The following is a 16,014-nucleotide window of genomic DNA, read 5'->3' on the forward strand; positions in this document are numbered from 1 at the left end:
TCGCACGGAAACAACACACGCACACGCTTTTGACGACCTCTGAAGCTCAAAGATGAGCAATTCCGACATTCCGGCAGGCCTGAAGGAGCTTCTGCAGGGGTACACGGTGGAGGTTCTTCGCCACAGGCCGCCGGACTTGGTGGAATTCGCCGTGCGGCATTTTACGCAAATTCTGGAGAACCGAGGGAACGACAAGCCGGCTAAGAAGCGTGGCGGGAAAGTGTCACGGAAAGGGGTGACCTTTGCGGCCAACTCTGATGAGAATGTCCAGGATGAGAGAGAAGAAGATCAGGAGAAGCTTGTTAGTGAGTACTTCGTTAAATGTGTAAGTGTTGTTCAGATGCGCTTGTGCAGTTGTAATAAAAGTGTAATTTACGTGTCTCCGCAGAATACAACCGCAGAGTTTCAGGTCTGTAACTACGTTTTTGTATTTGTTATAAGGCCAGGCAGCATGGCGCACTCGTGTTTAGTCCATCAGCCCCGCAGGCCTGAGGTCAGGCTTGGAATCCGGCCCTTCTGTGGAAAGTTTGCCTCTTCTCCCTGTTTCCATTGCAAAGGAAACTTCTCACCCAAAGTTAGATGAGACACTCGTGACTCTAATGAGAATCAACGCAATAGAAAGTGGATGGCTGGATATTATAATCCCATCCATCCATTTTCATCCAGTTGGCGCCATTTGCATGTAACTCTGTCAAAATAAAGTTAAAGTTCGGTCTTTTCAACTTTAAATATAATACACATATTGATGACAATATGTCATTGTTTTATGTACTGAAAGTCATTTTCAGTAACAGGACTGAGTTTTTAGCATAGAATTTGCAAATACATGAAATATAGCTACGTGGCGTTTATACTAATACCATGTTGAAAAAGCACATTTCAGTGATTCAACAAAAAATATATATTTTAAAATAAAATCACAAAAATTATCTTGGTAACAGCGCTGAGCTAAAATCTAGGGACATAACTATAAAGTGTCAATTTCAACAACGTGTTGGTGCCTTGCTAAAGGGCACCTCGACAGTAGTCCGGAAGCAGCGTAGCGTCTGCCCAACAACTAGTTGCCATTTTACATCCTTACTGTGGCCCTCCGATTCCAAAGCCCAAGTCATTACAGATGAACTAGCGTGCCTATACGTGTAATGAATTTTCACAACTGTCATTTTTGTCATGTCATGTCATGTTTCTAACCCGCATGTGCTAATGTAGTTTGTGCAGAGGCCTACAACCCCGACGACGACGAGGACGACGACACCGAGCCTCGAGTTGTGCACCCCAAAACGGACGAGCAGCGTCGCCGGCTTCAGGATGCCTGCAAGGACATTTTACTCTTTAAGACACTGGAGCAGGTGCACACGCGTGTGAAAAGACATGGTCGACCTTTATGTACAGGGGTCACCAACCTTTTTAAGACCATTACCAGTCTCAGGGGGGGGGCTGCGGGGGTGTACCCAGGATGAGTGTGCCCGCGAGTACACGGCAAATGATTTCCAACTAGTAGTCAAGCCTTTTGTTTCGAATTGGTTGTTTTTCCTCAGGCGCAGTCATTTCTTAAAAAGCGAATAAGTTACAAGATGGGCCGAGAGAGCTGATTTTAAAAAATATTTTCACAGATCATTTTATTAATCTACTGCTGTCAGGTCATACTGACAGTTCAACAAACATGACAAAAAATGATTTTTTTTTGTTGGAAATTTCAAACACCCACTTTAATTAGTTTTTAGCGTAATCTGAGTTACTGCTTGTAATAATACATGAAATTGTATATAACTAACAGAAAGCGCAATATCGTCAGGATATGACCTCTAGCTTACACTCACACAAACGACAACCACAATAAAAATCATTGTTAGAAATTAATCGCTCTCTCACAATCAGAACACAGCATTATTGTTTTTACAGAGGCAGAATTGATTGAAACGGCTCTTGTATGGGATCTCATTAGCTGGTTCAGGTGTACCTCATAAAGTGTCCTGTGACCATATTGAATATTTACAGTCATCTTAATAATGAGTGCGACGTCCCGTAGGAGCAGTTCGCTGAGGTTTTGGACGGCATGTTCGAGGTTCAGGTCAAACCACAGGAGCACATCATAGACCAAGGAGATGATGGAGATAATTTCTATGTCATAGAGAGGTGAGTGGATTGCTTAATTCTCTTCAGAAGTTTTTTTTTTTTTTTTTTTTTAAAAGGTTTATAATATCTTGCTTTGTTCCTCGTCTCAGGGGTGTTTACGATATAGTGGTGGCGAAAGACGGTGTGAGTGTGCGCGTGGGAAAGTACGACAACAAGGGCAGCTTTGGCGAGCTGGCCCTCATGTACAACACGCCTCGAGCTGCCACCATCATGGCAACACAGGAAGGCGCCCTGTGGGGCCTGGTGGGCTACTAACGCGTGCTCACGATGACTTTGTCAAGGGTAAACGAGACGTGAGTGCTAGCGTATTTGCTTTTTGTGCTAATGCAGGACCGAGCCACCTTCCACAGGCTCATTGTGAAAAATAACGCAAAGAAGAGGAGGATGTATGAGGCCTTTGTTGAATGTGTTCCTCTTCTGAAGTCTCTGGAGGTTTGTACCACAAACACTGGGAACAATTCAACTGCACTTCTAACAATACATACTGTAGATGTCGCGCAGAGAATTGAAGAAATTAGTGGTGTCTCGAGATACGAGCGCTGTCATTTGGCCAATTTATTTTATTTTTTGTTAATTTGATTCTGAGAGCTGAGCGCTGTAGGGTGGCAGTGAACTCAACTCAACTCACTTCACAACAAGCAGCAGTTTGGTTGATAGTGAACAATTCTTTAAAATAAAAAGAAGTTTTAAGCTGTTAAATGCCGCTCCCAGTTGAGGTTTTCGGTCAAACTAAACATAAAACAAAGAGAATTAAAACAATCTCATACCTGAAGCTTTGCCTTGGGAAAGTCAGTTTAGCTAATGCTAACACACAATGCAAAACACCAGAGCAAAGCATCATGTCATAGTGCTATAATCCTTTACTCACAGCCACAGGCGTGAATTCTTTATCTTCTACGAAGACTGACTAATATTGATGCGGTTCATAGAGGAGTAATTTGTAACAATCTCCACGTATATCTGTGTTTGTATTATACTTCCCCCAGGTGGCCACCAGAAGGAGCAGCAAGATGTCCATTAAATCGAAGCAAAAAATGTCGCAAAAACAGTTTAATTTATTTTCATTCTATTAAATAATGTCATTACTATTTGTTTTTATGAAGTATAATACAGTCTTATAGATTGCTATTTATCTTATTAAAAAATAGATAACAAAAATAGTTGTAATTTCTGGGGAAGCTAGAACTTAATGAGCCCCATAATGAGCGTTCTACATATAAAAAAGAAAAGCTCCCCACCTATTTGTGTGCACCCGCTCACTTTGTATAACATCTATGTATGTTCTTTAATTCTTCTCACGTTCTTCACCCCTTATTGAGGCTGCTCTTACTTTGGTTGCATAAAGCCAAAGAAAAAGCAAAAGGTGTAATCTTACTGCATCATTCGCGACAGCGGTTGTCAAAGTTTTGTGCGATTTTAAGAGATGTATTTTCCTCAAAATTTGGGTTGAATTCTGACTTGCATGATTTCAGGTTGATGTTTTCATGTGTCCAACAGCTCTCAGAGAGGATGAAGATTGTGGATGTTCTAGGAGCAAGATGTTTCAAAGATGGAGAGTGTATAATAGCGCAGGTAACACACAGTACCTTCTCACAGTCAGTTTGAATGGACGAAATGTATTGTCGCTCTTGTGTGGCCGCAGGGAGACAGTGCTGACTGTTTCTACTTCATGGAGTCGGGACAAGTGAGGATCATGATCAAAACCAAAGTAAGTCTGGTGAGCTTCTGTATTGCATTCATTGTATTGTGTATACGTTATCTAGTGGTGGGAAGTAAACAAAATACAAGTAAATAGGGGTGCGTAGCATTAATACATTCGTCGGGGTGTGTCTGAACCTTTTCTGATCAGAATTGTTTTAATTTTCTTTTTTTAGAGCGCTCAGTGCCATGAGGCACATAAGGCCGCAATTGCGGTTTATGTAATCCGTATTTTTTTTACGGATTACAGATAATTGGCCTACTGTCCAACCCCAGCACCTGGTATTTCCCTCTCATCCAAGTACTAACCAGGACCGACCCTGCTTAGCTTCCGAGATCGGACGTTTGCGGGGGGTGTTAACCCCCACTGCTGAAATTCACCCGCATTTGGCGGGTGTTAATGTCGAGCCATGATGAGCATCTACAGTATGTGGCAGGGTCGGATATTTGAACGCAAATGTTAAAATGTAACAATACTCACAGTAGGGATGCATTATAGTAAAAAAAATATTTTAATGGATACTGTAATCACAATTATTCATCATGTTAGGGAAAACATTTGTATTGCACTACTTTTCAACAAACAATATATAAATAGTTTTCAGTGCAAAATGAAACTTTAAACTAAATGCAAAGGCGAACTGAATAAATATATCATCTTGTTTAATGTCACTTGCCCTCAATATGAAACACGCCCAGACAACAGATGTTGATCCAATGTGAGGCACAAGCTCCTCACCATGATGCTCCCCATCTCCAATTTTTGCTGTACTTTCTTCTACCAGTCTTTTTGTGTACTTTTGCCACCTCAGTACTATATCCCAACCTGTGCGTTCAATTCTAGACAAAGGCAGGCCAGCAGGACGACACGGAGGTCGAGGTGGCTCGTTGCTCTCGAGGACAATACTTTGGGGAGCTCGCACTCGTCACCAACAAACCTCGCGCGGCGTCCGTTTATGCTGTTGGAGAAACCAAATGTTTGGGTAATGTTTTTGAACATCACCCAGTGAATGACCTTTTTAATCGTATTTTTTTTATGTTTAGGGTTAGTGGAATGTTTTATTGATAATGACGTGCTGACAAGAATTTTGACTGTTTGTTGCAGTGATTGACATCCAGGCATTTGAGCGCCTGCTGGGCCCCTGTAAGGAGATCATGAAGAGGAATATCTCCCAGTATGAAGATCAGCTTGTGGCATTGTTTGGCTCCAGCGTAGATTTAAAAAACTAGGATCTACTGCATGTGTATATATATATGCTTTTTCCCTTTTGTTAGTGTGTTGACCCTTTACGTAAAACTCAGAAGTTTAAAAAAAACAACCATAAAAGACCTGCAGAAATATGCCCTGATGGATTTTTGGAGTGTTACAGCTGGTGAACTATTGAATTTTCTTTTTTTTTTTTCTTATTTAAATACCAATTTCCTTTATATTTTCAATTGCCAGATTAGCGTAATACATTATTCTTGAGCTTCATTTGAAACACCTCACTACTTTGTTTCCACATATACTGCACTGCGAAAGTTAATATTGATTTTTAATAGTTAAGCCCCAATTATTTGTTATTGTTGATCTTTCAGCTGTATAGAAATACATACTCAATAGACAAACAACCATTCACATCGATGGAAAATTTTGTCAACGACTGTACCATGAATGTATTTGGTTTGTGGGGGGGGAACCAGAGTAGCCAGAGAAACCCCACACAGGAAGGCCAGAGCCCAGATTTGAACTCAGGACATCTGAACTGTGATGCAGATGTGCTAACCAGGTGGGTGGGTGGGTGAGTGAGTTGGTTATAGATAAAATAACTACAAAATATATATATATATATATATATATATATATATATATATATATATATATATATATATATATATGGATACTACAAAATATATATATATATATATTTTGTAGTATCCATAATCTCTTACTGGCTGATTTTGAGGAGAAAAACTTTAGCACCATTCAAAAGCACAGCTGTAACTTCTAGCAAAATTCACAAATTTAACAAACTAAAATATAAAAAGGGTATGAATAATTTTGGACATAGACTTTTTGTTAAAATTTCTCACAGGACTAATAAATTACCAGACTAAAATATACACACAAACCAAATTAGATGTATTTAAACTAAAAATGTGGCTAAGGTATGAATATCTCTGGGCTCATTTGTATATTTTGTATTAGACCTCACTAGTTTTATTTGGACTCAGCAAAGATTTGTGCCTCAAAGCAATAATCATATAATAACCAAAAATGAAACTTAAAGGATTATAATTTAATATTCCAAGATTTCTGTAGATTTTTTTATTTCAGTTACAAAATATGAAGTGCCATCAGCAGACTCTACAAGAGAGTTTGCTACCCTTCTTGTGTTACGTATTTACACCCAAGAAAAAAAAAATGAAATCAAGAATACCCACCTATCTCCATTCTGTGTTCTGGTACAATCCCGGAGTTCAAGTCTCTGCCAGGTTTTCCAAGTTCCATTGTCAAAGTTTAAATATTTAAAATATTTACAACGTCCAATATTCCAAAACATCCAAAGGAAACTGTTGCTTGATCAATGCAAATGTAGGTGCCAGAGGTGTAAACTGTTTCAGTAGTGGGGGGGGGGGAGAAAAACAATGAACCAAGCTGGTGGAATTGAAATCTGTGGTCCTCTGCAGGGTCTTTTTATTCCTCATCCTCTTAAAGAAAGCACAGTAGAGGCAGTCTGTACATATTTAAAATTACATGTCTTTTTTTTTGTTTGTGTTTTTTTTTAAACATCCATGACCCTCTTGTTGGAAAAAAAGAAAAATCAATAAAAAGGCCATCTGGTCAGTCAATCATTCCTGTTCATCAAGCATCCATTTTTTTTTCTTCACAGAAAGGTAAAACTCCAATAAATAGAAATACAGCAGAAATGGTCAAAAAAAAAAGAAGAAAAAAAAAAGATGTGATTCTGGTTTGGTCCATCCCTGAGTTCTTTTGAGAAGGACAAAAACACCAGATGGGATGACATAAGGGTGAGACTGGAAAAGAATGACGAGAAGAATAAAAAGACTCTTATTCCTCTAGTTTCCTGAGGCTCATCTGTGGCTCTTCCGTCCATCCATATGACAAGAGTCCCTCGCAGTGAAGGTCACACAGAGGTGATGACAATCATGAGGTGAGGAGAGATACTGGAGATTCTGTTGAGAAGGTCGGGGGCCAGCTGAGATAAGTGGCTCTCTGAAAATTCACATGGTGGGAAAATCTGCAGGACGTAGGCCGGCTGGGAAAAAACAAAATACGCAACACAGTTACTCAAATGAAAATATCTGGGTAAACAACAACTAAGAATAGAACCTCTCTCGATATATGGTAGCAACAACAACATGACTGTTTAAATTCTTAACTTCTCTATGTCCTTGTTGTATGTTTAACGGGAATTTGTGATATTACAACCAAGGCATAAAAATAAATGCCAGTGAACCAGCCCTCACATTTAAGGCGTGAGTTTGCAAATTTATGTGCCTATTTGGTCAAATTGTCAGTAAGAACTGACAGTAGCAGTGAGGATAATGATCGGGGGGGGGGGATCTGCCATTTCTGGCCCCATGTTGTACCTCTAATTAGAATCCACCGCACCCAAGGAAAAACAACCAACCAGAGACAGAAGGCGTGACTGACAAGGTATTAATCATAGCTGGTGCACTCACAGGCACGCTCATAGCGGGTACACTCCCGTAGATTCTGGCAGCCCTGTTAACTTGAGCTTCAAGAGCTTTGCTGAAACTATAGTGGAATATCCACCTCCTGAAAATAAAAAAATAAAAATGCCCATCCCTCATATAATAACAGAAGCATAAAATGAATGAATTAGACTAAAACAAGAGCAAACGAGTCGCCTTTAAAGATGGAGGGAACTCAAGCAGCAGCGAGGATTCAGAAGCACTGCAGAATTAGCAACATTTTTGCTCGACAGGTAAGTTCATAACCTCTTTATGATTATTAAGTGACTACACATTCCCAGAAAATGTACTTCACGCCGATAACATTTAGTGCTATGGTAACACTCCATTACAAAGAAGTCACTCATGCAACCAACGTTGCTGATGTCGGCTTGTTTACAGCGTAGTGCTATTTGGTAGAAGCTGAATATGCATTGTCTGTGACTATATTACGACTACAAACTGTTATAAATCGCATGCCATTACGAATGGCCATGTTTGAGATTCAAGCTCGTACACGCTGTGAGGGTCATGGCTTTGGTCAGAAACTTGAGGTGAAAGGAGGGATTGGTGACGTAATCCTGCCAGCAGTTTAAAGGGGAAGTTCAAACTTCCCCTTTAAGTATATATGTTTTCTCAATGAGCGATAAAGATTACATATAATACCTAACACATTCAGCTAACATACACAAAACATAGTTTTACAAAAACAAGCTAGACAAACTTAATAACTGGGGTCACCTGATTGGAACCTGGATTTGGGATATTAATAATGCCAGCCGCCAACTTTGTCTGCAAGTAGTTTATAAAGGCGGCCTTTAGAGCTTGGGTCTGGTTCAGAACATCGTCTTGATCTCGTCCACAAGGTAAAGCAAGCAGAAGACAGAAGTCACACTCCCCCTGTTGCAAAACAAACACGTGCACCTCTCAATGAAACAAGGAAAAAAACAGGAATAGTGAACCAACTGGCAAAAGGCTGTGAGCACATACTGTCATTCTTCTGGCTACGCTCTCCAGCTGAGATGCTTCGAGTCTCATTCTCTGAACAATTCTGAGGAAGGCACCGCCTTCCTGGAGGGGCAGTGATCGGTGAGCCAAAGCTTTGTTGCCACACACAAAATGCAACTGGACCGCCGCTGTGTCGTTTTTGAGCGCAAGTAGCCCTTGCCAAACAATCGGGTATTTCTGTAAAGGTTTAGCGGGGAGAGTGAGAAAGAAAATAATGTGTTTAATAAGAACTGAATGGCTTAAAAACAGACATCTTGAAATGGGTTTCTCTTACTGTGAGCAACTGCACCATATTAACAGGCTGCGCAATCTTGCCATCAGGAACAACGTGTGCTGCGTCAGGCATCTGGGAATGGATGGCTCTTGGGTTTGAGTACATCTGAGAGTACTCTGGGAAGGTGCCACTAAGTCCTGGAGGCATGATCGTAACTCTCTGGGGAGATGATATTGTAGGTCCAGGCTGCCGGATCCCCATTAATCCATCTTTAGAAAGAGGGGAGTGGGGCCTTTTAGCCTCTAATGGCTTTCCTATATCCTTCTCAGAAACACCTTTAGGCAGAATGTGTGCCCTCGGAGACATAGACATTGGTAAACTGGAAGGTGCAGAGGTGGGGGGATGAGTCTCTTGAAGGTGCCCTGAATGAGGGTCTGTGGACGAACGCTCTCCTTGTTGGTGTTGGAGTGCACGCATCTCTCTCGGTGTCATATACGCTTCCATTGGCACACCACTTCGGAAACTCCCCCGAGGATCTGACTGCATCGTCTCTGGTTTTAACTGTGTGGAAGGTTGACGTCCTTGCTGGTGAAAGCGTCTCGATTCTTCTTGGTCTATGTCATGACTCCTCAAAGCACTTGGGTTCACCTTGAGGACCTTGTCTCTGCCAACAGTTTGGGGTGAAGTTGGTCGTTGTTGCATGGAACCAGACCAGGGAGATGTAAGAGACTCACTATGCATCCCGTAGCTCATCACAGAGAGTGGGGGAGTATTGACCCGAACATCTCCCTGGACGAGATGTCCCACTGGAATCGACTGGGTAGCAGGGTGAGGTGACATTCGGCCCAAACCTCCAGGGACACTGTGAGGTGGCATGATAACGGACTGCTCTGGATGATGCACACCTGTGATAAACTGTTGCATGGCGGGAAGACCAGTGGGTAACATCACTGGTATGCCCTTAGGAGATGAAGACCCAATAGGTGAGGACACTTTAGTAAATGGAGAATGTGGATGACTTGACTTGCGTGGGGATCGTGGCTCCTGTTTGATGCCACTGATATGCGAAGGTCTGTCACCAGCTGCCGTAACAAAGCCTACATGGTTTCCAGGAGGAGAGGGCAGATGGGGACTTATAGCAGGACTAATAGCTGAGGCCCATGATGCCTTAGAACCATCTGTACTATGTGAATCTCCACTGTCTATTTTCTTTTGATGTTTTGTAGGAATGTACTCCTGGTGGTACATTGAGCTCATACCTTGATTACCAACTCCCTGTGTGAGACGCTTTACAACTCCTTGAGGACCAGAGTGATAGGAAGCCTCCAATTTCTCCAAACCTGTGCCTTCTTGCTTATTAGAAGAAAAGGCTGACTGAGTCTTACCAGGATGACCATGATCTGTCTGCAAAGACCCTTTTTGAAGGCCTGATGGAGGATGACTGTACATTTCCTGTTTAATTTGGGGCATAGATACCAGCTGCTGAGATTCCATGTCACCTGCTGTTGCTTGTGGAATTTGACTTATTTTTGCACTTATCCTTTGGGGTCCCTCGGTTTTTTGTCCCGAGTGGCTTAGAACCACCACTCCTTCAGACGTATTTACCCTGAGACCTGGGCAAGAACCTGTACCAAGAGTGGAACTTTCAATGATAAAGCGTTTAGCACTTCCCCCTTCATCAACAATAGTTGGTCCATGGTATGAGCCAGTATCCTCTTTGCTGGGCCTGTAGTTGGGTTTAGGTAGAGCCATGTCTGCACCTTGGTTCCCAATATTTAGGTTAACTTTTTCTTCATGCTCAGGAGGGTTGCATACACGACTAATGACAGAGGAGTGCAGTGCAGTGGACGCAATGACAGAGATCACAGACTTGGTCTCAGGAGAAGGTAGTGTAGCTGGTGTTCGAACAGACTGAGATGACATTCTGCAGTCTGGTAGTGGTGATTTATTTGGCACAACTGGTAAAGTAGTGGTACGCTCAGTGAGGTTCTTATCTTGGACTGTGGGCAAATTGGTAGGTACATAACTACTTCCCGGCAGAGAAATAGTTTTGTGTTTCAAAAGAATCTGCCGCAGATCACTTGGGCCACGATCAATGTCAATATTTTCAGAGTCAGGTGAAGGATGGTTTTCCTTGTGTACTCGAGGCAAGGCTGGTAAAGAAGGAACTCCTGTATCTACTGAGTGGTGGAGCCAATCTGGTGGAGAGACAGGTGCTCTACTGTTTTGAATTGGTTTAATATTTGGTCTACATGCTAATGGTGACAGGGAAGGTGATTGTGGCTTTGGGCCCACTGGACTTTTGGACTGTGGGTAAACAGTTTTGATGTGTTGAATCTGCTCTTCAGGAGATGACGCTGACTCTACTTTTTCATCAGGTGCCTTGACAGCTAAAGGCTCTTGTTCTGGCTTCCATGTAGTGGGTGTAATAACAGCAGCAATAGCTGCTGATGGAATAATTTCTGGGACAATCTTTACACTGGAGGATGCGTTCTGAACTAAAAGAGTTGCTGTCTCTTCATTTAGTGGAGGTTGTTCTTTTGAATCTTTCCGTGCCTTTTGGGCTTTAGGACGTTTATGAGTCTTAGGTCTTCCCTTAGTGCCCTTTTTGGCAGGTAAGGGAGGCTCTTCCCGGATGTTAACAGTGTTCATTTCAGGCTCGCCTTCTTTGGCAGGCTGAACTGAGTCTTGCATCTCTGGTTCTGAAGTTATATCAACACCTATAGGTGGTGCTTGGGATAAAGAGACGGCTACATCCTCAGCGGTGATGGAGTCGATAGCAGCAATGAGTTCTGTTTCACTAGCTGGATTAGGTTTTTCTTCATCTGAGAAACTTTTTAAGTCTGTGATTGGGCCAGTTGGGGTTTGAGGTTCTCTTGGAAAAGACGGATCAGTGAGTTTGGCAATGTTCTCCACGGCCTGTTCCAATTCCATCTCATGTGAACTTAAACTTTTTGATGTTTCCTGAAGTTCGTTTTTTTCCAAAGACGAAATTTCACTGTCTTCACTGTTAGTACCTCTGCTGGTGCACTTTGAAACATGATCTTTCACCTCTTTGACATTTAGCCTGATTTTAAGGTTCTTGAGAACAGGAGACTTTGGGGTTCTTGGCAACTTGCTTTTTCCTTTAACAAGCTTATCTTTTTCTGTGGTGCTTTTTTCTTCTAACACAGGGGGAAATTCATCTTTACCATTTGATTTAACTTCATAAATCTTTTCATTCAGAGCACAGTTTTCTTTGACCATTTCTCTTTTGTGTAGGTCTTTTTCCTCTTTCTTTTGGTCAACTTCAGGTGATTGGGCTTCTTTAGATGAGTCTAGCAAAGTCAGGGTACTGTCATCAGTGGAATCCATTTCCTGATCATTGCCCTCAGTCAACTCTCTTTTTTCTCCTTTCCTTGTTGAGCCACATAGTTGAGCTGGAGAGAACTGAATTGTTGAACCTTTTGTGGCACTGGGGGAGGATTTCCCCTTCAAATTTCTAGGGATCTTTTCACAACTCTCAGATTCATTTGGATCTGTGTCTTTGTTCTCCATTTTTATTTTGTCCATTTTAACTGCTGAAGCGTCCTCACCCTGCCTACGATTCTTGGGAGGCCGGCCTCGTTTAGCTGCAGGAGTGGGAGCAGGTAAATCTTGCTCATTGTTCTGCTGCTGTGTAGCATCCTTATCTGTACCACGTTTTCTTGCAGAACGTGGGGACTCTTGAATATCCTTTGCAGTACGACACGGCACTTCATCTTCAACTGGGGTCGCATACACAGATTTCACATTCCTACGTCTTGCTCTGCCTGATGATATGCTCTGCTCCGAGACATCAGCATCTGATCCATGAAGAGGAGATTTGCCTGTAGACTTAGATTCTGCTCTTGGAGAGGAACCCCGTTTCAGTTTCTCTTTGTCAATGCGCTCACTCTTTCGAGTGGCTTGTTTTTCAGGAGCAGATGCAGACACAACAGTTGAAGCAACTTCACCTGGGGATGGTTTGCCCTTTTTTGTTTTCATTTCTTTTGTTTTATACTCCTTATGGGCAGAGTTTCCCTCAATGTTTATGTCATCGCTGGACTCTTTAGTAACTTTAAGAGTTTTTTCTTCCTCAGGCTCTGAAACTGTGCAATACGTCTCTTTCTTCGCTAAGTCATTACACTCATCATGACTAGGTATTGTCGAACTTAAGGCTGGAGGGATTTCGGACTGCGCTGCTTCACAGTCAAGCTCTGGTTCTGAACTACTGACAAACTCATGCAAATTGCAGCTACTCTGCTCTTCTGCATCAGGTTTGACATCATCTGTAACATCATCCACTTTAATTTCAGAAGGAGAAAGCTTATAACTATCCGTTACATAATTGGCTTCTTCTTTGACAGATGCATCTTCTGAATCAGCGGTAGTCTCAATTAGTGGATAATGCACAGGCACATGTTCAATGTCTTTTTCCTGCTTTATGAAAACTACAGTAGGGGATGGTTCAATGGGTAATTGAGACGGCTTTTCTACAGGAGGAAAGTCTTTTAGCAACGTCTGTGAGATAGGTGTTGTTACCCTGGGTTCAGACACTAACTCTTCAGCAGGACTGATGGGCTTAATTTCTGGCTCAATGATAGATTCTTTTGTTTCAGGTGATTGCAAAATTTGTGGCTCTTCCATCAATGTTTTTTCTACTTTTATTTCATCTATCATTTCTTGTGGTTGTGTTTTATTCTTTTGTTGTTGCAGTCTTGTAAGTTCCAAAAAACGACTATGGAAAAGAACCACTGGGCCTGAGTCAAGTTCACCATCTATAGTTCCTTGCTGGTTTTGACCATGCTCAGCTTCTTCATATTTTCGTTCCAGATGCTGAAGTCGTCTAGAGTCCAACTCAAAAACAGGGCTGTGAAGGAAGCGGGAGGCAAACAGTTCTCTTCGTTCTTGTTCCTCTGGTTTTGGCTCCTCCTTCCGATTATCAAGTTTATCTTCAGATCCACTTCGGATCTTTTTCTTTTTCATGTACCACGATGGTGTAGGCCGTGGTGTTGATTCTATCTTCTCAGTATCTTTCCGGTTCCGGAAACTTACAAAGTGAGAATCATAATCTAAGAAGGACCAGTTATCTTCTCTGGAAGATGACAGGGATTTCGCACGCTCAAGCAGAGCCTTTGTATCTGGTGTGATGGTCTGGTCAAGTGCAAAGGAGTAGAATTTATTTCTTTCAAGATGTGCTGTTTTGGGGTCTGAAAATCTCTCACCCCTCGGCCTCTCTGAAAAAGACTTTGAAGTAGATGCCACAGGAGAACGGGGTTCAGCTTCTCGATCCTCTTCAGAGTCAGATCTCACCTCCCCTGGCTCTATATCATGCCAAACACCAAATTCCAAACGTTTACGGTTGTGAACATTTTTACTAAGATTTCTAGAAAAGTTGAGGTCAGGTAGCATGTTTCGCTTCACTCTGCTCTCCCATCTCTTTTGTTGCTCCTCTTCTGCATTAAGTGTGTTGGATTTGTTTACATGGGTATTATGTGTCCTTTTGACAAGCAGCTCCAAATCAGGGTCATTTTTTTCATTTCTGGCAAGCTCTTTCTGAGAATGATCAAAGTCCTCCTCTGTATGTTGAGAAAACTGGTGTCCTGGAGAGGAAGTGTTGTTCCATTCAGGATCTTCACTTTTTTGCCTGAAGCTCCTATAGACACGCTCCCTCTTGATTCCTTCACTGTCAAACTGGTCTAGTTTCTTTTGCTTGTGAGATGGGAAATTATCTGTGACATCCTCAGGTGGTTTGCCAACTTCATGCACAAGACTACGGTGTTCCAAATCCTCACTTTCATTTTCTCGTGGACTTCCTGGTTTGACAGGTTTGCCAGATTTGTCAGATTCTCGATATTGTTGCTGATGTAACCTTCTATTTTGCTCCATTTGCTTGCGATAACTCTGAGACAGGTCAATGTCAACATGCTCTTCCTTAATCTTAATGCTTTTGGCAGTTTCGGTTGCCTGACCACTAAATTTGAAAATAGCACCGTGTTCCTGTTCTTTCAAAGAGCCTTGGTCTGCATTTCCTTCATGTGAAAATCTTCGGGATGGAGTGTGGGCTGGGAGTCGTTTCGACTCAGAAGGATCCAACGAGCCCTCTATTTTCTCTCTTGGTACTTTGTCCTCTTGAACATCCTTCTGTGTTCCACTTTTAAATCTTGAATCTCTGCGTTGAGCATCTTTGTGCTTATCAGAGTCTATATCTTTCCCATATGGTGCAATCGTACTAGGGTCTTGCGATTGATTACAATCCTCTTCTTCAAGCCTGCTACGCTTTTGATGAATAGTCCTTCCACTTGAATCAGCAAAGCGCCTTTTTCTTGCAGCAAGGCGATCTGAATCCACTGATGAGTCTTTCGCATCATTTCCAGTATCAGGCTTAAGATGTTTTTTGACTCGATTTTTTCCATCCATATCAGAATTATCACCTTTAGCCATTTCAGATCTTTCACTTTTCGAAGAGTCATGATGAGTAGCTGAGAACTGACTTCCAGTAATAGAGTCATTATCTCCCTTATATTTCTGCCTATCTTGGGTATCTTGTTCAACTCCCTTTCCTCTCACAGTGCCTACTTCCAGAGAGGTATCAAGCTCTGTGGCTGGTAGTGGATTGGATGGAGAGTGGGCCTTTACTTTCCTTGATTTGAGTCTCTCTGCTTTGTCGCCTTTCTCTTTTCGTTTGGTCCGCTTGTTTTTTTCAGAGCCCACCACTCTATCAGGTTGACTACTCTTTTCAACCTTGTCACTCTTTGATGCAGGTTCTAGCAAAGTCTTTTCAGACTTTTCAAAGTGTGGGGGTGATAGTGAGCTTACACTACCACTTCTTTCAGAGGACTGGCTATAAACTCGGTGCTCGGATTCTCTAGGAGCACGTTCAGACGGTGATGGTGACACAGCAGGGGTAATTGGCCGGCGATGATGAGAGGGACTCCATCTATTTCGGTCAGCTTCAAAACGCTCTCGTTCTCGTTGAATATATGTGTATTTCCTAATGTCTTGCTCAAAGGGATCTCTATAGTCCCTGTAGTCCCGTGGGTCTTCATGGTAACGTGGGTCAAAAGGTTCCCCCTGAAAATGTTCCAATTCAGGGAAACGGTCCCTACTGCGAGCAGCATACTCTCTTCGAGCATCCTCTGTATAAAGGCCAGGCGTGCGTATTGTTTCATAGTAAGCCCTCTCTGCTGTAAATTCATGGTACAGGGGCCTCCGATCCTCCCTGTTTCATGAATAGGGAATAAAAGGAAAATTAAACA

The 16,014-nt window shown here is 42.2% G+C and overlaps 2 protein-coding genes across 4 annotated transcripts in view; one reads left to right on the top strand and one right to left on the bottom strand.

Moving 5' to 3' along the window:
- Positions 1 to 7: 7 nt before the first annotated feature.
- prkar2ab (protein kinase, cAMP-dependent, regulatory, type II, alpha, B) lies at positions 8 to 5,638 on the top strand. Of its 2 annotated transcripts, XM_061688249.1 has the most exons (10): positions 8 to 305; positions 389 to 409; positions 1,210 to 1,349; positions 2,030 to 2,136; positions 2,226 to 2,379; positions 2,467 to 2,568; positions 3,634 to 3,708; positions 3,779 to 3,844; positions 4,679 to 4,817; positions 4,940 to 5,638. In XM_061688249.1, the coding sequence occupies exons 1-10, from the start codon at positions 53 to 55 to the stop codon at positions 5,062 to 5,064; spliced, it is 1,182 nt and encodes a 393-aa protein (XP_061544233.1). In that variant the 5' UTR covers positions 8 to 52; the 3' UTR covers positions 5,065 to 5,638. The 2 variants fall into 2 exon arrangements, with proteins under 2 accessions (XP_061544233.1, XP_061544234.1); XM_061688250.1 differs by lacking the exon at positions 389 to 409.
- si:ch1073-335m2.2 (msx2-interacting protein) overlaps positions 4,374 to 16,014 on the bottom strand; it is a 26,720-nt gene continuing 15,079 nt past the window's right edge. The window contains exons 11-15 of one of the 2 annotated variants that reach the window (XR_009769337.1): positions 8,816 to 15,977; positions 8,524 to 8,718; positions 8,275 to 8,433; positions 6,259 to 7,094; positions 4,374 to 4,793 (exon numbers count right to left, since the gene is read on the bottom strand). Coding sequence is in view for 1 of the 2 variants with exons in the window: in XM_061688246.1 (XP_061544230.1) it covers positions 6,963 to 7,094; positions 8,275 to 8,433; positions 8,524 to 8,718; positions 8,816 to 15,977 (7,648 nt within the window). In the remaining variant the exon portion in view is untranslated. Of the gene's footprint in view, positions 4,794 to 6,112; positions 7,095 to 8,274; positions 8,434 to 8,523; positions 8,719 to 8,815; positions 15,978 to 16,014 lie in introns of those variants that run through there. The other variant, XM_061688246.1, reaches the window with a different exon arrangement.

Source organism: Phycodurus eques, chromosome 10 (genome assembly GCF_024500275.1).
Source record: "Phycodurus eques isolate BA_2022a chromosome 10, UOR_Pequ_1.1, whole genome shotgun sequence".
NCBI classification, from domain to species: Eukaryota; Metazoa; Chordata; class Actinopteri; order Syngnathiformes; family Syngnathidae; genus Phycodurus; species Phycodurus eques.

Bases quoted from the DNA above. Each gene is read 5' to 3' on its own strand.
- prkar2ab (XM_061688249.1), top strand. From the start codon at position 53: ATGAGCAATTCCGACATTCCGGCAGGCCTGAAGGAGCTTCTGCAGGGG. The intron at 1,350-2,029 runs GTGCACACGCGT...GACGTCCCGTAG, and splicing joins TCTTTAAGACACTGGAGCAG to GAGCAGTTCGCTGAGGTTTT. The intron at 4,818-4,939 runs GTAATGTTTTTG...TGTTTGTTGCAG, and splicing joins TGGAGAAACCAAATGTTTGG to TGATTGACATCCAGGCATTT.